At 39.6% G+C, this 21,568-nt stretch overlaps 1 protein-coding gene across 15 annotated transcripts in view; it reads left to right on the forward strand.

Annotated features, from left to right (window-relative positions):
- Positions 1 to 21,568, forward strand: part of SYNE1 (spectrin repeat containing nuclear envelope protein 1) — a 464,275-nt gene that overhangs the window by 218,244 nt on the left and 224,463 nt on the right. For 14 of the 15 annotated variants that reach the window (XM_060029753.1, XM_060029751.1, XM_060029760.1 and 11 more), the window contains 10 exons: positions 1,710 to 2,019; positions 3,209 to 3,373; positions 7,643 to 7,999; positions 12,020 to 12,156; positions 12,383 to 12,560; positions 13,430 to 13,612; positions 16,879 to 17,022; positions 17,342 to 17,497; positions 18,964 to 19,128; positions 20,655 to 20,827. In XM_060029753.1, coding sequence (XP_059885736.1) covers positions 1,710 to 2,019; positions 3,209 to 3,373; positions 7,643 to 7,999; positions 12,020 to 12,156; positions 12,383 to 12,560; positions 13,430 to 13,612; positions 16,879 to 17,022; positions 17,342 to 17,497; positions 18,964 to 19,128; positions 20,655 to 20,827 — 1,968 coding nt within the window. The remainder of the gene's footprint in view (positions 1 to 1,709; positions 2,020 to 3,208; positions 3,374 to 7,642; positions 8,000 to 12,019; positions 12,157 to 12,382; positions 12,561 to 13,429; positions 13,613 to 16,878; positions 17,023 to 17,341; positions 17,498 to 18,963; positions 19,129 to 20,654; positions 20,828 to 21,568) is intronic. The other variant, XM_060029763.1, reaches the window with a different exon arrangement.

Here is a 21,568-nt window from a genome sequence, read left to right on the forward strand (position 1 = left end):
AAGATACGGATTGTTACACCGGGTGTTGTTGTTGTTGTGTTATATTTGTGAGTGGAAGACTTTATCTTCCTCCCTCTTCTCCGAGTATCAACAAATAATCTGGCTGGCTCGTTGGACAAATGACTTTCGAAAGTCATACCAAAATACCAAAACCCATTCCAGGAGGCACATTCTAAAGGTTATATGTTTGATCACTGAAGAAGTGTGTGCTCAATATGATCTTAATAAACAGATGAATAAAAGATTAAAGTTCATCACAAAACAAAACAACACCGCAGTGACTCACTGCGGTGTAAACAGTGAACCATGGTTACAACTAAACTTTGGGGAATGGTGCTTTGTTTTGTCTCCTTTAAACATGGAGTGTAGGTGGTGACTCCCAAAGTCAGCAGGACTTCAGTCTTCATCACAACTCATAATGGGCAGCAAAGAAAAAAATCAGATCCCATGATTCTGTTATTCTGTAGAGCAGACCGCTGGAGCATGAACTGAACTTCCCAATGCTTGGCAATAGGCCAGCTTCATAAAAGTGAATAGGAATACGGGTGAATATTTTCCTGATGCTAGAATAAAATGTTACACACAAGAAGCAGATTCAAATCCTTGATTTCCCCCTTTCAGCAAGAAATTACATTTGGCAACTGCATTCTGAGCAGTCGCAGGGCTCAAATTATTGTGCTAAAATAATGAAACTGAACAAGGTAGGTTTTGCCCTCTAAGTGCTCGGAGGCTAGGGTAGGATACCTTCCACAAATAAAAATGAAAACCTGACTCAGATTGTGTTACTGAAATGCTATGAGACTGTGGAAGAAGGCAGGGCTTGGGGTAGCTTCTGGAGAAGTGAGATTGATTTGCACTTTCTAGAAAATTCTTTGAGGAAAGAATAGGGCTTTAGGGTATGTATGAGGAGGTTTCTGTTGATGTAAAAGGAACAATTTGAGCAAAAGGAACAATTTGGAAGTACATTCACCACAGATATAACTCCAGGATCATAGGATTATATGCAAGGGAGGGTGTGAGGGGTCACTGAAAGTGAGTTTTGAATAGTTTACAAAGCTGAATATTGGAGGGGTTTTAAAAATGCCAGTCTTGACTTTTACTTTTTACTTGACTGTCTGGAGAGCTATTTACTTGACTCTTACTTACGTGACTTTAGTGACTAAATTTCTTATATTATTAATGCACTGAACCTTCATTCCTTCACACATTCAACACAGGAGCCCTAAACATTGTGTATTGTATCCTTAAGTGAAAAATCAATCTAATTATATTATTTACCCAGAAAGAATACCTTACATTTTTCACTCCTGTCACTAAATAATCATCTGACTTTAATAAGATAAACTGAGTCCAAGAAAATAAAGAATTGATGTATATTAAATAAAATTTAACTGATGCCCCAGAGCTGATGTTTTCTCAATGTAACACATGTATGTGTCTGTTCATTTAGACAATTAGCATTTGCAAGACAAATGCCCAGATGCATATGTGACTACAGCATCTTCAAGTTTGACATAGATTTATTTTCATTTGAAGAAACGGTGTTGTGGGTCAGAGGAGTCATGTTTCTCCCTGCACTTAAAAGCAGTGTTTTCATCACTTCAATAGCATTCAGCAGAACAGCTTACATGGCTGCAATGCCCTCGTGATTGGTTTTTAGTAGAGATGTTAAGATAACTTATTTTTATAACATGTGACATTAATTCTAGCACTTTAGAGTCTGTGATTAGCCAATGGAATGACTATCTAGAGAGGAAAAACCAGTTGGAGCAGTGGATGGAATCAGTGGATCAAAAGGTAGAACATCCCTTGCAACCGCAGCCGGGTCTGAAAGAGAAGTTTTCCCTTCTGGACCACTTTCAGTCCGTCGTATCTGAGGCAGAAGATCACGCCGCAGTCCTGCAGCGACTCACCGCCAAGGCCAGGGAGCTCTACCAGAAGACTGAGGATGAGTCTTTCAAGGAAGCGGCTCAAGAGGAACTGAAAACCCAGTTTAATGATATAATGACCGTTTCCAAGGTTAGTACTTTATAGTGAAGAAAAAAAACTTCAAGGTTCAGGTAAAGAATACACTATGGGTTGAATTACAGGAGAACTGGCTGCTCTGAAACTGTGTGTACCTTTAGTGAACAGGTATTACATAAAGGGTCATTTCTCACCAATGAACGCTCATGAATTTTTCTCTTTCTGCAATATTGGGGTTATTTTTTATTCTTTGGTTTTTCATCTTTTCTCCACTTAGAATGTTAATCAACCCACTTCTTTTCTTTGTAAGATTGCCTGAGACTCAATTGTCAGGGTTTAGAGTTCTTTTTCTTTTGCTGCCACTTACGTTTGTTGTATTAAAGCAAGTCTAGTTACCTCCCAGATTTCAATCATGTACCAAGTATTTATTTCTCATTTTAGTAAAAACTGCATTTTCCTGTTCTCTAAGAAATAGACTCCTTCATGTAATATCAAGGTTTTCTCTCAGTTCTATCTCTGAATTATTACTTTCTTCCATGAGTTTTCTTTTGTGTATTTGTGAGAATGTTAAAGAAAGTAAGGGAGAAGTTTTTTTTCCCCCCCTTCTTGGTTTTCCTTTGGGGAACTACCTTTGTATTATTAATACTACAATTTTTAACATATGTGTTAGTTTATCTTAATTTTTATTTTGGTAGTGATTAAGAGCTATGACTTTTGAGTCAAAAAGACCTACATTTGAAATCTGACTTTGACCCTCTTTTGGATATATGACTTTGGACATGTTACTTAACCTCTGTAACCGCTGGAGATCCCTTCCTATAATATAGTGTTAATAATAGTATCTACATCATATGGCTGTTGTGAGGATTAAATGAGCAAATGCATTTAAAGTGCTGAGCAGAATACTGTACACAAAGGCAACACAAATAATTGCCTGAATAACAAAAATAGTTATAATAATAATAATTAAGTGGATTATTAGTGAGGGATGTTAGTCAACATTCATTAAGCATAGATTTTTATTCTGAGCTAAACTAAAAAAATACCTAAAGGAAAATGGTTGCTTCTTCAATGTCTTTCAGTCTAATTAAAATTTGATCTTTTCATTTAAAGATATCAAACATAGAGAAAATTCAGGAATAAGAAGGAAATCTTCTCAGATGATTAAGAGACCTGTTACCTTGTCTGATTTCAGATTCTCAATAATTACTATTGTTAAAGTACTCTTTTCTTTGGCTACTAGGAGAAAATGAGGAAAGTAGAAGAGATTGTGAAAGATCATCTCATGTATTTAGACGCAGTCCAGGAATTCACTGATTGGCTGCATTCAGCAAAGGAAGACCTTCATCGGTGGTCGGATATGTCTGGAGACTCATCAGCCACCCAGAAAAAATTATCTAAAATTAAGGTCAGAAAATGGACAGGTTTTTATAACTTCATTCTTTCATCGGTTCTTGAGTATCACACACCTGTGATAAAGATTCTGTAGATAAGACTTTTTATTTAAAATGTTTTCTTCCTATTTTCCATTTGTTGGTATTTATTACCTTACCCTTAAGCAAGAGAAAAAAGGGAATTTAAAACACTTGACACTGGTGAGGAAAATAGAACATTGTCTGTAGATGCTTCTGTATGCAAATGTGCTGATTGCTATAGCATCAAAGCCGAAGAAATATGCCCCAGACTAGTGGGCTGACAAAACCAGATACTATTTTCTCGCACAGTGGAAGAAAAGCTTATGCAGTAAGTGGGTTAAACACATTTGAATAATAACTGGGAAGTGCCATTCACTTGTTTTATTCTGCCTTCCTAGCCCATAGCACAACATAATGGAAGACAGTACTTTAAAGGGCATTAAAACTATCACCTAGTTACTGCTTATAAGAGCAACTTAAAAAACCGAAATTCATTGATCTGAGGGAGCTGGAACAAGTATATTTCTAGTTACTTGAATATTAAATGACAATAATTTCTCCTCTGTGGAAATAATAGATTTTAATCTGAAAACTAGGCAGTGATGAAATCCTCAGTTGTTTAGTTATAGATGAGGAAATGCTGGAATACGTAGTATAATTGTGATAGCTGGAAATCAGAACATAAAAATAATAGTTGATGATAACAATAATAACTATATTTTGAGGATTTACTTTTAAATGTTCGGAGGGTATTATCTTATTTAAATCTTACAGTGACCACATAGGTTTTAAATGAGATAATCACATAAAGCCACTTCTTAAATTCTTATTACCTGTATGATCCCCTAGAATACTTTCATATATTCCTCACTAATATTTTGACTTATCCACCCATTCCTCCATCTATCCATTTATTCAGCCAGGGTTGTGCAATCCTCAAGGCACTTGCAGTGGAGGAGGGAATGATGATGCACAAAGTGATGTTTATAAAATAATACCTCAAATATAACGATAGCTCATAAGACTTTTCAAGTTCAAGCTCTCGAATCAGACCCTGACGCTGCATCTTGTCTCTGCTGCTTTTCTAGCTGTGTCTTTGGGCAAGCCACTTGATGTCCTCAAGCCTCTTCCTTAGTTGGTAAAATAAGAATAGCAGTAGTACCTGCTTCACAGAGTAGTTCTGAGGACTAAATTAGATCGTGCGCATAAAGCATTTAGCAACATAGAACACGATAAGAAAAGTGGATTTCGTAAATGAGTGATTTAATTGGCTATGGAGTGACAATGTGAGAAAAGTCAAAGGTGAAGGTCAGGACTTTACCTAGAGTCAGCAGAGCTGTCTCCACCTGAGGAAAACAAGTTCATGCAGGGGAGACGGGTTACAGAGGAAGGATGAGGTGTTCAGTGTTAACAGGTGGATTTGAACTGCCAGCTGGTGATGTCCAGGAGGTAGTTGAATGTTCAAGTCTGAATTTTAGATTAGGAAGCTGGATTGAAGACACCAGTTGGAATGATCAGCACACAGTTCGTAGTTGAAGCCACCAGAGTGAACGAAACCAAGACCTACATATAAAGCCAACAGAATGATGTGCACAGGACCGAAATCCAGGTGTTATCAATATTTAAGGGGCCTCAGAGGAGAATTTGAAAGGGAGAGGGAGAAAAGAGAGGAGAAATAATAATGAGAGGGGAAAGGACAGTGTGGTACCACCAGGGCCCCTGGTGGAGGAGGTGGTCACCATCACAGAGACATCAAGAAGGGGCCATTAAGAGGAGGACTAATGACAGGACTTCCCTGGTGGTCCAGTGGTTAAGACTCCGTGCTTCCGCTGCAGGGGGCATGGGTTCGATCCCTGGTTGGGGAACTAAGATCCCACATGCCACGCTGCCAAAAAAATTAAAAAGCAAAACATAAATAAAATTAAATTAAAATAAAAGAGGAGGACTAACGAATGCCTCTGAACTGGGCAGTTAGGCTGCTTGGCGATCACCGAGAGCCGTTTCCACAGTCAGGTCAGGAGAGAAACTGGATGACATGGATTGGGGAGTGAAGAGTAGGGTGGAAGACCAGATAGCAAGGATGAACTCATGCTTTGAGATGTCGATATCAGAAAAGCAAGGAAATTCTTTTACAAAGGCTGCTTTCTGGGTTGCCAAATGCTCTTTTTCCGAAATGCTTTTATACAACACTTCAAAAAATATAGGAAATGTGGGAGAAGGAGCTGGCAGGAAGAAATTGGGGTTTGGGAAGGAGAATGTACAGCCTGACAGAGGTTGTCTATCAAAGTCCAGGTCAGGCCTGAGCGTAGGCTGCTGTGTGTGTGAGGAGGGACCTTGGAGAAAGTCAGGTAGCACCTCCTCTGTGCTTCAGTGTCAACCCTCCTCACCCCCAGCAGTAACCAAGAACAGGCAACTTCAAAGCCAAACGTGTGTGTGTGTGAGGGTGTGTTATGTGCATATAATATGTTTTTACAGTTTAAATACAAGATGGGGAGATACATGAAAAAGTCATTTCAGAACACTTTTTTTTTTGCGGTACCCGGGCCTCTCACTGTTGTGGCCTCTCCCGTTGCGGAGCACAGGCTCCGGACGCGCAGGCTCAGCGGCCATGGCTCACGGGCCCAGCCGCTCCGCGGCATGTGGGATCTTCCCGGACCGGGGTACGAACCCGTGTTGCCTGCATCGGCAGGCGGACTCTCAACCACTGCGCCACCAGGGAAGCCCTCAGAACACTTTTAAACGATAATATCCTTCTTCAAAATGTGGATGAGTGGAATTAGTGGTTGCAAATATTGAAATATCCCAAGGTCATGCAAAGAACACGGGGATAATGCCTTAGAGAGTATTTTGGGAAACTGATTTTTGATAGTAGATACCCTCCGAACTCACAGAGGAAATTCGAAATCACTCACAGAGGAAAATTATAAGTATTTAAATCCAATAGTTATACCTAGCTCTTTTCAAAAAGTTATTTTCTTCATCAAATCACTACTTACCACATGCATTGATAAACAAAAAAGATTTTTAGCATCCTACTGCCGAGAAAAGGGTGACGAATGTGTATATAAATGCTAAATGTGCATAAGGATTTCATGAGATTGTACTTTGGACTGCTATATAAATACTTTCAAATGATCTATACTAAAATGTGGCTCTCGTATATACTTGTGAGAAGATATATTTATTTCAAGCTAATCTAATGAAATGTGAACTATATTATATAGATTAGCTAAGATATAGTTGTGTTTGACATAATTTGTTAAACAGGCTTCATACTTAATACCCCTATTTTTCCTATACTTGTTAATTTGTAATTGATTTTCTTCTGGAAGTTTTTTTTCCCTAATAATCATCTTTTCCTTCTATTTAATCCAGGAACAAAGTCATAATTTTGTATTAATACTAACAAAATCCTGGCTTTAGCAATAAGTATGTACATATATAAACATCCACATAGATTCTGTAAAAGAATCTATTCTCAGAAAGAAATGCCACTATTTAACCTAATCAACAATTCATATTTTAATTTTATCTTGTTATCTTTTAGAGTATTTTGTGCTTTAAGCCTAAAAGTTACAGTTAAACTGTTAAATTTCTAGTGAGGTTTTTCAAAGTAAAAATAAGAGTAATAAATGAATGCTGTCTAAAGGTTACTTTGAACTTTTGAATAAGTATGTCTGTGAATTATTTGTTTTAGTTACTCTAACAGTGTTTACTTAACGTTCGGAAGTATTTGAAATCGAGTTGGGCTTATTCTTTTATTGTGATGGCTTAGCTTGATTCCTAGTGGAACGGAAGTGTGGTTTAAGCCACCGTCTCGGGGAAGAAAATGGAAATGGGGTAGAGACATGAGCAGAGCACAGTTCTTCTGCAGTCCTCGTTCGCTTGTCTTGACGTCAACTTAGGGAAAAGTAGGATTCACACATTTACAGGAGCAATATTTAAATATTTACAGGCAAATATTTAAATCACTAACAAGATAGTTTCACATATTCAAACAATGCCTGATTTCAGGGTCCCTCTTTAGTCTGTTTCAGGATGTTGTGGCTTCCTCAACTCATTTGGCCACAAACCTTGGCACTCCCAATGATAATTCTCTGCTATTATGACTTAGGAGAAGGGGGATGAATTGATTCCGGTTCCTTGCAGCACACTTGCTAAAACTCCCTAGCAGGACAGGGTCCCCCTCTGTACACATTTGGAAACTTGCAGCCCAAGTGACTCAGAGCCTTCTCGGTTGCCATGGTGATATTCCATTACAGGAGCTGTTGGATTCCAGAGAGATTGGTGTAAGCCGCCTAAGCAGAGTGGAGTCGCTGGCCCCTGCAGTGAAACAGAACACAAGTGCCAGTGGCTGTGAGCTCTTGGACACGGAGATGCAGGCCCTGCGTGCTGACTGGAAGCAGTGGGAAGACAGCGTTTTCCAAACTCAGACTAGCTTGGAGAACCTGGTTAGCCAAATGGCCCTTTCGGAGCAGGAGTTCTCAGGCCAAGTGGCTCAGCTGGAGGAGGCCCTGGGACAGTTCGGTGCCCTCCTGACAAGCTGGGCTCAGCAGTTAGCCCTCCTGGAAGGCAGGAACACAGATCAGGAGCTAGTGGAATGCTGGCAGAAGGGCCGGGTAAGTTGGCTTCCTGTTTTCTGCTTGTGGCTCTGCTCAAATTTTTGTTTGCCGCTCCTTGTTGCTAAAAAATCCTTGCTAACTAAGAACATGCAACGTTCACACTTGGAAAAATAAGTGTTTACCTAACTAAATTTGTAAAGCTGATCTGTTTCCTTTTCTCATAAATCAAACCGTTGTAAAAATACAGACATAAGGGAGAGGGAGTTTTTAGTCACCATAAGCAGCATTTACTGTAAGTGGAAATATTTTACTTTCATTCTTATGGTGTAAGAGTTTGTAATATTGTGTTCAGCCATTCAGTCTGAAAAAATGGCCTGTGGGCACAGGCATAAATAGACCGAGAGTCATAGCTGTTTTCCTGCCAGGGAATTATCTCTAACAATTAAATGATTGAATTTATGGCTTTGGAAGAAACGTTTGGTAATCTCCTAAAGCACAGCTAATAGTTTTCCCCCTGGTTAGCTCTCCTGTGTGGATTTGACAGCTGTGCTTGAATTAACCCGTTAACAGAGCTCCTGGTCACACTCACCAGTTGCCTTGTGGACTTTTTTCTTTTTTAAACTAATAGCTGCTCTTTCAGAATGTGAGGAAGGGAAGCATAAAAGGAAGAGTGAAGAATGGGCAGAAGCTTGAAGTCTTCTTTCTTTTACTGTTAAATAGTATCACAGAAAGCCTTTCGATATCTGCAGTTTTATAGTGCTCTGAATCGTGGATGTCCTTAAAAGGAAGTTTAGTATAAACGTCTCTGTTTCTATTTATGTTATGATCTTTTCAAAATAGCTTCAGCCAGTATTGTAGTAAGTCATGTAGTATTTCCAGCATTGTCTTGTTTTAAATCAAATATTTGAAATATAGCACACCACAAAATAAAACTTTATAATCATCTCTTTATACTATTTTATGTATAATGTTTCTAGGGTTTTTGTTTGTTTCTTTGTTTTTTCCTGATGCCTTTCCTATCCTTTAGGCTTAAGCCTTAGAATAAAGCACAGAAAACACTTCTGTAAAACAGGGACAAGGAAGTTGGTAATTGTCCCATGTGATCAGTATTATTCACTCCGATATCACAAAAATCATTTATAATGTTTTTAGTTCTTTTTTGCTTCCCTTCCTTTCTCTTCCACTAGTATGAATGAAATTTTTAGAAAAGAAAGATTTGGTTGTGTTTAGATTACATTACTATTCTACCAAGTTTTCATTGATACTATTAGTGAAAATAATAGGTGAATCCTATAAGAAATGCACAGGATAATGCAAAAGTGAATATGGACTTTTAATTGTACTAGTAATTCAAAGCTGACAGCCCTCTGCTTAAACCTACTTCCATATTTGGCTCCAAAGTTCATACTTTTGATGACAGTACTACATTGCCTCCCAATATTCAGATTTTCTTGTCTTTCTAATAATGCTATTTTGGAGATAACATTATGCTGTACATCTTAAACTTATACAGTGCTGTGTGTCAATTATATCTCAATAAAATGGGGAGAAAAAATAAATGAAAAATAAAAACGGAGATAATAAATGTTCTTACCACAAAAAAAGAAATGGTAATTATGTGATGAGATGGAAGTGTGAGCTAATGCTGTGGTGGCAACCATTTTGCAACATACACATGTATCATGTCAACACATTATACACCTTAAATTTATCTACAACGTTGTATGTCAATTATATTTCAATAAAGCTAGGAAAACATTTTAATTAAAAAAAAGAGAGATAATACTTCCATTACATATGAATACATAGGAAAAGTTTTACAAAATAATGGATTTGCCAGGGTTCTTTGGCATTGTTTTGCTGTAAAGCAGGGGTTGTCATTGTTGAAAATCATAATAATAGTCACAAACCTTCACAAGTGTTTACTTTCTCTTCTGCAATTAAGTGATGAGACTCAAGAAATCCTTTAAAAAACAAAAATGGACCATCATCTGTAAACTATATTAAATCATGTTGCAAAATATCTTGTTCACTCTGTTTGCAAAACTCATATTTTTTAATATCCACTAGGTTATTAGTGTTAGAAATTCAGCAATTTTAGTAACCTGTATAACCTTAAGGAAAAAAATGCATTCTAGGACTTAACTGAAACAGAAGTATATGAGGTGATATGTACAAAATGAAAGACTCTGCTACAAAGCTTTAATCTATGATGAAGTTTAGAAAAAATGTTTAGTCAAAAGCTTTGGTCAAAAGCTTTGCACTTTTCATATCATCTAATTTATAAATGACCACTTTGAATCTCTGGTTCTTTTTACTTTTTGGTATATGGTAAATTTCTTTAGTAGTTATAATGTCCTTCCTTAAATAAATGGTTCAATGTGGTGTAAATTAGTAGTTAGTATTTTAGTGTTTGGAGAGAAACTTTCTAGTTATTATTTGTGAATTTTATAGATAAAAATATTTTAGACTCCTCTCCGGCCCAGCCACTAAGCTAAGTAACGAATTTTAAAACCAAGAACAGCATCCCTCCTCTCAGAATCACAGTGTAGGTGGAAAGGCCAACAAACTCAAGACCACTGGGGACTGTGGATTGCGATGAGTGCCAACAAGTTGCTGTGCATCCTCGAAATAAGCCCCTAAGAGGTGGGACAGAGGGCGGAGAATCCTTAGAGGAGCTGTGATTTGAGCTGAGCCTTGAGATGTGATTACATATTGACCAGATGGGTGAGGTGGGAGCACGGCATCAAGATCCACAGTTACTGAGGAATTGAGAAAACACAGAAGAGACAACTAGAGAACAGGATTCACATTCAGAGAACACTGTGCCATTCTAGAGAGTAAATGGGGTCTGTGAGAGCTGAGAAGCAGAAGAAAAGAGATAACTGAACTGATTAAAAGAGTTAAGACATAGAATAGCCCAGCCCTCGTTTCTCTTGTATGGAATGAGAAGGGAAACGGGCAAGGCCAAGGTGATGCTTAGTTTTCTGATTCAGATCAGTGGGAGAACAGTGATGCCATTTTCTAGGATGAGGGATCCCGCACAGACCTACTTTGTTGAGAGGCACGGTTTTCCTGCAGATCTAGGCCAGGCCTTGATAAATATCTCTGAGAATAATAATAGTAACAGCAACAGCTATCTGGGTAGTTACTCAACTTCTTGCCTCTCCTCCTTAATTTTTTTTGTTTTTACCTTGGCGCTGCTATTATCCACATAGTCCCACTTAAATAACCTGCTGTCTTTACTAATTAGGCTCCTGGTGTGCCAGGAATTGTGCTAAGTATTTGACGCTGGTGATCTCATTGGCTTCTTGTGACAAGCTATAAGGAGAAAGCTCTGGTTGCAGAGCACCTTGTGTAGCTCAGTAGACTGTGGCCCTGATTTCAGAGGTGCACTTGTCAAATCCCAGCACTTTATTTTGGATTAAGTACTCACAATACTGTGATTATTCACGTCTCTCTCTCTCATTTGTTAAACTGTGAGCTCCACATGCCAGACATTGAGCAAATACTTGATGACTGTATGAATGAAACTAGGAAATGAATAAATTACTAGTTAAATGAGACCTCTGGAATGTAAGAAATTCTTAATATGAAAGTTAACCCTACAAACGACATAAAACCAGTTGCCTTATGTATTTTTTAATCCCAAATAAGTATTGCTTTTTTTTGAAATGATTTCTCTTCACCTTCACCTCACGCCAACAATATTCATACACATCTTCCAATGGCCTAGGCAGACTGGTATTTTTTGTTTTTTTTTTTTAAACAATTTAGGCTGTTTTTGCTTTTCTTTTTCTTGTCCCACTTTAAGTTACTTGACCACTTGATCGTTTGACTACCCGGTAACGTTGGATGCTCAAGTGGTTATCCATGCCTTGAACAGGATGCAGATTAACCGAGCGCTGTTATATGCCTTGGGGAGTCCTGAAAATAGGTCTCATTTCTTTACTGAATCTACTGTGTTGGGTTTTCCCTCACTAATAATTTATTATGTGATTTATGCATGTATAGTATGAGGATGTGGAAATTACCCAGATTAAATGCTTGTTCCTCTGTCTTGTTATTTCCTAATAGGAGATACTGGATACTCTACAAAAAGCAGAGCCTCAGACAGAGGATCTCAAGTCTCAGCTGAATGAACTTTGTCGTTTTTCCAGAGACCTGAGTACATACAGCAGAAAAGTTTCTGGCTTGATTAAAGAATATAATTGGTGAGCGTGAACCTTACTGATATTCAAAATATTTTCACACAAATAAGAAGCCAGAGGTTTGTTTATTTTAAGTTGTGAGTTCAGTAATAATATAAATTAATTAATCTTAAATACATTACGAAATGGTGTGAGGACATACTCAGGACTGTTGACTCTGTTGAACATTATTTTAATCTACTTTATCATTTCTTTTCCTCCCATTAAATGATTCAAATCATGGTTTTAGTCTTTGTTTGCAAGCATCCAAGGGCTGTCAGAATAAAGAACAGATTTTACAGCAGAGGTTTCGAAGAGCCTTCAAGGATTTCCAGCAGTGGTTGGTTCATGCAAAGATCACTACAGCTAAATGTTTTGATATACCTCAAAATATTAGTGAAGTTTCAGCAAGTCTTCAGAAAATACAGGTGAGAGTGTGATCAATTAATTCTAATAATGGTGATGGGAATTCCCTGGGCGTCCAGTGGTTAGGACTCCCCGCTTCCACTGGAGGGGGCACGGGTTCAGTCCCTGGTCAGGGAGCTAAGATCCCACAAGCCTTGCAGCCAAAAAAAAAAAACTATCCAATAATGGTGCTTAAGTGGTTTAAAAAGGTGCCTCTAGGGCTTCCCTGGTGGCGCAGTGGTTGAGAGTCCGCCTGCCGATGCAGGGAACACAGGTTCGTGCCCCGGTCCGGGAAGATCCCACATGCCGCGGAGCGGCTGGGCCCGTGAGCCATGGCCGCTGAGCCTGCGCGTCCGGAGCCTGTGCTCCACAACGGGAGAGGCCGCAACAGTGAGAGGCCTGCGTACCGCAAAAAATAAAAAATAAAAAAATAAATAAAAATGTGACTCTAGATCTTTATAAGCATATTAAAGTTTGGCTTAAGAAACTCAAATTTCAGGTAAATCCCTGCTTGAAACAATTGATGTGTATGTGAAAAGAAACTAGTCCATTGATCTAAATGTACGCTATTTTTATATATTAGTAGGGATTTAGGAAATAATAAAAGCTCTCTGTGTGTGACAAGCATCGTGATTGAGCATTCTAGGCAGATTTTCTCAGTAATTTTCACAATAACCACATCAGTTACATAAGATTATTATTAGATATGATACATGCATAATACAATAATACATAAAGTATCATTGTACAAATAGGGTAAGAGAACCTTAGTCATTTAATGTATACAACAAAAATTGTTTATTTCTTTTCTTTGGTTATATTGAGAAATAAGTAGTAAATTCAATGGATAAAGCATGTTATTATGCCTAATCTCTTACCTTTTTCTTTATAGGAATTTTTGTCGGAAAGTGAAAATGGACAGCACAAGCTAAACATGATGCTTTCTAAAGGAGAACTTTTGAGTACTCTCTTGACCAAAGAGAAAGCTAGTGGCATCCAGGCTAAAATTGCAACTGCAAAAGAAGATTGGAAACACTTTCATTCAAATCTCCACCAGAAAGTATCTGCCCTAGAGGTATACTGTAGCCAACCACGTGGTCGTGTTCCGTGCTGTTTGTTGTAGTTGTTGCCGTTGTAGTTACAATACAGCGTATTGTATTCAATACCTCCAAATACCCTTGTTCATGATTTTGGTCATCCCTCTCTGAATATTAATAGATACCTGAATGACTCTAAAAAACAGCTCAGCGTTGCAGTGTGAACCTCACTGAGGAATTTGATAGCTTCTTGCATGGTGGGGGCAGTTATCACAGGCTTGCCCATGCACCATCCCACCAGGAACAACTGATCTTACTTTTAGGCAATATCACTTATTTTTTCATTTGAAATCCCTCAATTTAAGAAGTTGTCCTAAGAGAATTGAACAGAAATATCCACGTAAGGCAATGCTATGGCTGAGATGGTGTAACTAATGCACATATCAGGTAGTAGGTTTTTGGAGCTCAGTATGCAAAGAGACGATGGTTATTTTATTTTATGCAGAGACAACGTAAATTGAATTTATTATAATCATAACATAATTTCTGCCACAGTGCAATTATATTTTTCTTGTGATCGTCTGTTTTGTGTGCCAACTCTTCTCTTAGAGTAAAATTGTGAGGCACGGAGAGTATTCTTTTCCCTTTTAAAACAACACTTCCTAGCAGAATAGAGCCTTAATTTAATTATGACCATAATTAATGCAGGCCATAATTGGATGTGCAGGGCCAGGGTGTCATGAGTGTCAACTATGAATGGGGGACTTTGAGGGGTTTGACATTCACGTAAGATTTTGTGGGAAAAGCAACAAAGATAAGACTGGGGTTGACGATTAGGACCAGATAGTGGGATGTCTTGCATACTAAGCAATTTGACCTTGACTCTTGGCCAGAATTCCTTATCTGAACCCCAGAACAGGATTTATTTTCTCAGTTTTCACAAGGTTGGAACGTAACCCATACCATTCTAGGTACATAGAAGAGAGATTAATTCATTACATACAATGGATACTTTAGGATACTAGGGCTTAATGCTAGGGTTGAGAAAGGCTGAGTGAGGAACCTACTGATCTTTAAGCTGGAGATAAACATGTCAACTCTCTGGCTCCAGTGTAGACCAAAATGGCGAATAATAAGTAGCCGGAAAACCAGGGAAAGCTTTTCATAATGGTCCAGATGAGAGAGAGACAAGAGCCTGAATTCAAGAAATGATAAGGGATGAAGCTTTATCTCTAAAAGAAAACATAACAGGATTTGGTAAAGAATTCAATGAGGGGCCCAGGGAAGGAGAAGTTAAGTTTAAGTCTTTGGTTTCTAGTTCAGAAGATGGCATGAATGGTGATGCCATGAACTGAGACATGAATATGACAGAGAAAGTAGTTTGGGAAGGGATAGAAAAGTTAATTCAATGTAATATATGTTAAATTTTATGGGCCTGCAATATACTCAGCAGGTAATGGCCAGGAAAGTAGCAGTGAAGGTGAGTTCAGAGTTCAAGAGAGAGGGTAGAGCTGTCAAAACAGTGAGTGAATATTTACCAGTCACTGTTGAAGACACTTAACATACATTAATGTGTTTAATCCTCATAACCATTCTCTGAGGTAGAGACTCTTCTTATTTCTATTTTATGGTTGAGGAAATTAAGGCAAAAGGTGCTTAAATAATCTACCAAGTTCTCACAGCTAGTAAGTGTTGAAGCCAAGGTGTAGACCCAGGCACTCTGACCTGAAGTGTTGTATGAATACAGTTCTGTAAATGGAAGGCTTTAAGGCTTTGTAGGTGGTCACTGAAGCCATTGTGAAGGAATGATTATGCAGAGGGAACATTTGGTGGGAGGCCTATGCACCCCAAGGATAGGAAGCATATGAGGAACATTAGGAATTGTTTGACTTAGTATCAAGCTGTCTTTATTCCTGTGCCCCAGGCCCTTTGCTCAGGCCCTCTGACTTCACTCCTTGGATGAGGAACCCAAACTCTTTACATGATATCTCTGAGCCCCTACTGCTCAGTCCCGTGTCTTTGTAGCGCTAATTCCTGATCATGGTCCCCAGTTTTTCCTTTAGTGGCCCCATGAGACTCCAGTGGCAGGAAAATGGAAACACCTTGAATTTATAAATTTATTTAATTATTCAACAAATATTTGTTGAACGTCTTCCATTTGCCAAGGACTATTTCAAGCTCTGGAGATACAGCAAAGAATAAAACAGAATAGAACTCCCGCCCTCATGAAGCTTAAATTTTAGTAGAATACTCCAGGAGTTATCCTGGTATCTTACATTTGTGAAGCACTTTTAATTTTCCAAAGCATTCCCAGCTACCATCTCCCTAAGAGGGGACTGTGGCAGCATGACTGTCCCCACATTGTAGGCACCGGATCGGATACGTATGGAACCTTGAGCCATTCTCCCAGGCTCCTGCAGTTCTTGCCACATAGATTTTTAAGCTAACCTTTGTGGATTTGCTCTTTGACAATTCTACGCAAAGCTCTGATTTAAATTTAAATTTAAAATCCTTTAGCGGGTTCACATGGTAACAAATTTCAAATTCACTTCAATCTAGCGTTTTTATAAATAATAGAGTGTAGATATAAACACCTTGGCTAAGGTGAAATGGTACCATATAAAACTTTATCAAATACATATGACGGCTACAAATTATCAGTGAAAGTGGTGACAGCATTCTTATGTAGTGGACACACAATACTATTTCTTGTTTCTTGTATCTTTATAAATCAGAATAAGCAAATTGTTTATTAAAAACATAATAAGCATATCAACCATATGCTATTTCTTGTTTCACCATTAATCAAAATCAACAAAATGTTTGTGAGGACTTATTTATATTCCTGCAAGGTGACCACCATGATGTGTCCCAGGAAGTGTCAGACACAGCCCTCCCCTCTTGGAGTTCGTAATCTACTTGCAGGCAGGCTCGCTGGCATGAGATGAAAACTCACAATCCAGCCCAGTCCATGATAAAGGATGCAGTGACTGGTGTAAACAACAAATGTGACAGAGGCTGAGAAGGGGGCGTGTATGAACTCTGAGGTGGGCTGGATAATGAGGGAAACATTCATTTATTAAAAAGTAGAACTTAAAAACCTCTAAAGGGTTGTTCACAAATTAGCCTGGTACCAAGGTGAAGGATAGAAAGTTCCAGACATTGGGGACAGGAAAAGAAGGGGAGATGGGTGGGGAGGTCAGGTTGGGGTGGGCTTTGAATGCCAAGTGAAGACTCTGGACTTGCTATTAACGTTTGTTTTTGTTTTTTTTTTTGGTCCCTAACACTATCCAAAACCTCATAGAATCTGAAGATCCAGATGAAGGACTTTGAAGTCAGTGCTGAGCCTGTACAGGACTGGCTGAGTAAAACCGAGAAGATGGTGCATGAAAGCAGCAATCGCCTGTACGATCTGCCGGCCAAGAGGCGGGAACAGCAGAAGCTGCAGGTGATCAGCCCCTCAGCCCCCCACCCCCAGCTACCATGCATTCAGATCGGAGGCACGCGAGCGCCCTGGAGTTAGATTTTGCCGTCCTGAGCTAGAGTGCACCCGTCCCCAGTTTCAGATGTCCTGTCTTCCAGCTATCCTTGGAGGTGTGATTTGTCCCGTCCTGTAGTCCACGCTGTGCATAGCTTGGAAATAATACCGCGCCTTCGGGGCACACCTATCGCTCGCCCGTGTTTGTTTCCTCGGTCTCGGGGCCGAAGCTTTGTCTGCGATGTGCTCTTCCCCAGCCTCTTAATAGCGACTTGCTTGTGCTTTTCAGTCTGTCCTTGAGGAAATAAACTGCTACGAGCCTCAGCTCCACAGGCTGAAAGAGAAAGCTCAGCAGCTGTGGGAGGGCCACGCGGCCAGCAGGAGCTTTACGCACCGAGCGTCACAGCTGTCTTCTCAGTATCTAGCTCTAAGCAATTTCACAAAGGTAACGCCTGCCGCGTGCTGTGTGTGAGCGTGGGGCGCCGGGGCAGGGCCGAGGCGTGTAAGTGCTCTCCCTAGCCTTGCAAGCCCAGCCAGACATTTGTGCTGCATCATCTCAACATGCTTGTCTGAAAAGAGCAAAGGAGGTTTCAAACATCGAAGAGACTTCCCATCTCTATGATTGCACAAAATATTCCCTTTAATCCTGAAGAGGTATGTTCCCCAGAGCTTTTATCTGGAAGACTCAAAGCATAAACATAAGGCAGAATTCAGAGTATTGTGTCTAAAGATAACGCAGATTAAATTACTTTAGGAAAACAGGAATTCAGAGCAGTTTAAATTTACTTCGTGGGCTACATAGAGTGAGTGGGGGATCGTGTTTTCCATTTGTCTCAATTCTTTATATTCATTGCATAGTAGTCAAAGATGTATTGATTGAGAGTTTCAGCTCAGATTCTAGAGCAGAGCTCAGAATTGACAATGATTCCTATAACTGATTAAAGCGCTTTTCTAACAGCTTAGAAAAAAAGTAAATGGAATCCCACAGTGACCTCACTTAGAGCATTCAGCAGACCCATCGTGAACTTTGTTGGGCGGCCTACCCTGAGCTTTATGGCCTTGTAACATTTGTTCCCTATATTTCCCTTTTGTATTTCAGATCTGAGAATGTAGGGAACCTGCTGTAACTTGGCTTTGCCTGTTTTAGTGTGGGCTCACTCCTGGCCTGCTGTTTTTATCCCCAATAAAACATCATTGAGACAGCCAAATAGTATAGGTGCTGGAGTAAAAGAGTCTGTGGTTACACCAATGTTTTTTACTTTTTTTGTCTTTAGAAAATCTGGCACATATCTGAAATTAGAATAAATTAAGGCCATCTTTCTATTCCTTTGTATTTCTTTAGATACCAAAAAATCAATAGATACTCAAAGGCTTTAAGAGCTGACAGTTATGTTCATAAAATCTTCACTGTTGGATAGAAGCTTTAATAACTAAAACCACATTTACGGTCCCAATTTAGGGATATTACAGAATCTCAGACAATTGTTTTTTTAGAACTGGCTACAATGTAGGTCATGTGGGTATGTGGTATCAGTTGAACCAAATGTGATCATGTGAGAGCAGAAATTACTTCAGTGGGCTTCCCAGACAAGGTGTGAGGAAGACATTAATGAAATTTCTGAAAAATATCCCAATTGTCGTAAAGAAGAGTAGCGAGTAAGCTGAGGGACACTAAACTGTCATTGTAATCTTTCTGCTTCTTGACCCAATTATTCTCATATTTCTACTCTTCTTAGAAAGCTATTTCACATCTCATAGATTCATACAGCCTTGCGTCGTATCTGTGAGCCTATGGACCTATGGCTGATGGCAGTTATTTGGAACAAAGGGTTAGCTTTACAATCTGAGTAGCTTCAGGGTGTGGAGTCTCTGTGGAAGGGACCGCTGGAAAACGATTTCTGTCATTTCCAGGAGAAAGTGTCAAGACTGGACAGAATTGTTGCAGAACACAATCAGTTCTCCCTCGGGATTAAAGACCTGCAGGACTGGATGACAGATGCGGTCCACATGCTGGACTCTTACTGCCACCCGACCTCTGACAAGAGCGTGCTGGACAGCAGGATGCTCAAGCTTGAGGTGTGCCTTTTACCAGAAATGTCTCTCATTTACAGAATTTGTTTTTCTCAAAAGTTCTCGAGTCTCTGTCTGATACGATAATGTCACACTCTGTCCATGAGAAATCCAAGAATGCTCCGTAGATATGATCCTGTTTGCATAGGGAGGCTTTGCCTAAGCACTCCTGAATCGATTGAGCTCAGATATACTCAGTCATAAATACTTTACAAAAATTAAAATAAAATAAGGACATTTCCTGGCAGTCCAGTGGTTAGGACTCTGTGCTTTCACTGCTGAGGGCGTGGGTTCAATCCCTGGTTGGGGGAATAAGGTCCTGCAAGCCGCATGGCGTGGCCAAAAAAAAATAAAATTTTTAAAAAAAAACATTTTAAATAAAAAATAACAACCCCAAAATGGTTACTTGCTTGATATAGCCAGTTAAGAGGCTAGTTTCAAATTACATCACAGGCACATTTATTCTGAGAAATACTTGGTTGAAACATTTTATCGGTCAAAACCTTTCCCATCTTGTTCAACTCACTTGCCTGCCTGTCTCAGTTAGTCCGTTCTTCTCCCATCACAAGATATTAGTTCTGTGTTAGTTTACGTTTGTGATAAAGCAATCATTCTGCATTCATTCACCTGTCATTTATACACTGGGTGTCTTCTGGGAGACTGGCATTGTGCCTTGATACCAAAGATTCAAAAATGAATAAAATACGGTCATTGCCCTCAAAGGATTTCATTGTCTGATGCTGGAGGCTGAAACACAGAAGACAGTAATAATAATTACGGCGCTATGGACACACAGAGGAGCGGAGCTGGGCAAGGGGCATCGGGTTGAGAGTTGAGGCAGGTTTCTCAGAAAGCCTGATACCTCAGCGGAGATTTCAGAGTGGGACCAAAAGAGCAAAAGCTGAAGAAAGCCGACAGCGTGGTATGTGAGTCGTTACTAGCAGTTCTTTCCTGCTGCAGCAGAAGCCAATGGCCGTGACTGGCCGAAACTGAATCTGGAGAGGTTGCAAGGTCCAGATGAGAGAGAGAGATGAAACTTTACCTTTCAGGTGATAAACACCAGTTTTATAACTTTGAATTCAAAGATCCTTCTTATATAGAAAAAGAAGAGTGCTTGTGAAGAACTTGAAATATATAAATTAATATATAATATGAATTAAGCTATTTCTTTCAGTTTGTTGTGTGAGAGACCTTAACCTTTATAGAGCTCTTCATCCAGTGACCTTTGAGAATTCAGGAATCCTATAGTCATCTATTTTTCTCTTATTAACAAACAGTAAAATGAAACTTCAGTGGAAATTAGGGATTATTCAGAGAATAATAATGACCTGAAAGGCCAAGGCCACTCAGGCTGGTGCCTGGTTACTGGCACCACCAGCAAGTGACTCTCCCGTCCTCCGCCTGGTAAGCCTGAGAGCACCGGGGCTCAACCCAACTGCAGATCATCTGCTATCCACAGGGACTCTGAAATATTTAAAGCTAGAAATGTTAAATAAGCAAATGACAAAGGACTTCTGTACCTGCTTTTACAGGCTCTATTATCAGTGAAACAGGAAAAAGAGATCCAGATGAAAATGATAGTGACCAGAGGGGAGTCTGTCCTTCAGAATACGTCTCCGGAAGGCATTCCTGCCGTTCAGCAACAGGTGCAGAGTGTGAAGGATATGTGGGCGTCCCTTTTGTCTGCAGTGATTCGTTGTAAAAGGTTAGTGAAGCTGAAAGGCTGCTGGGAAGTCATTGCTAAAACATCTACAGGGAAGCAGCCGCATAGCACAGGGAGATCAGCTCGGGGCTTTGTGACCGCCTGGAGGGGTGGGATAGGGAGGGTGGGAGGGAGGGAGATGCAAGAGGGAAGAGATATGGGAACATATGTATATGTATAACTGATTCACTTTGTTATAAAGCAGAAACTAACACACCATTGTAAAGCAATTATACTCCACTAAAGAGGATTAAAAAAAAAAAAAAAAGATCTACAGGATAGCTCAGTAACAGACTGTCCCGGGGTTCTCCCTTTCTCTCTCTCCGCCCCCGGGCCCCAATCTCTTCCTCTCTCTCTATAGCCCTGCTCCGTTATTTTTGCCTCCCTTTCTTCCTTCCTGCTTCCCTTCCTCCTTCCTTCCTTTTCTCTTTTCTTCTTGGAACAAAAGAAACTGGCAGGTGCGATCTTTCATTTAGGTTGAGCTGCAGTCCTATGTCTGTGTTTTCATATAACTACATGTTTCTTAGTGTTGATGTTCACTGCTTAAAAAGTCAAAGATAAATACATGTCTAATCATGTGAAGATATATTAGTTAAAACCAATCAGTTTACTTGGGAAGTAGCCCCAGAAAACACCAGTAGGTGGTGAGAACAACACGTGAGAGAGGGAGGGCAGCCAGTAACATGGGCAGCTGGAGCTTACTCCCAGCAGGCGTTGCTGGGAGCCAGTGTAGACAGAGCGTGT

The sequence above is a fragment of the Delphinus delphis genome, chromosome 14 (genome assembly GCF_949987515.2).
Source record: "Delphinus delphis chromosome 14, mDelDel1.2, whole genome shotgun sequence".
NCBI lineage: Eukaryota > Metazoa > Chordata > Mammalia > Artiodactyla > Delphinidae > Delphinus > Delphinus delphis.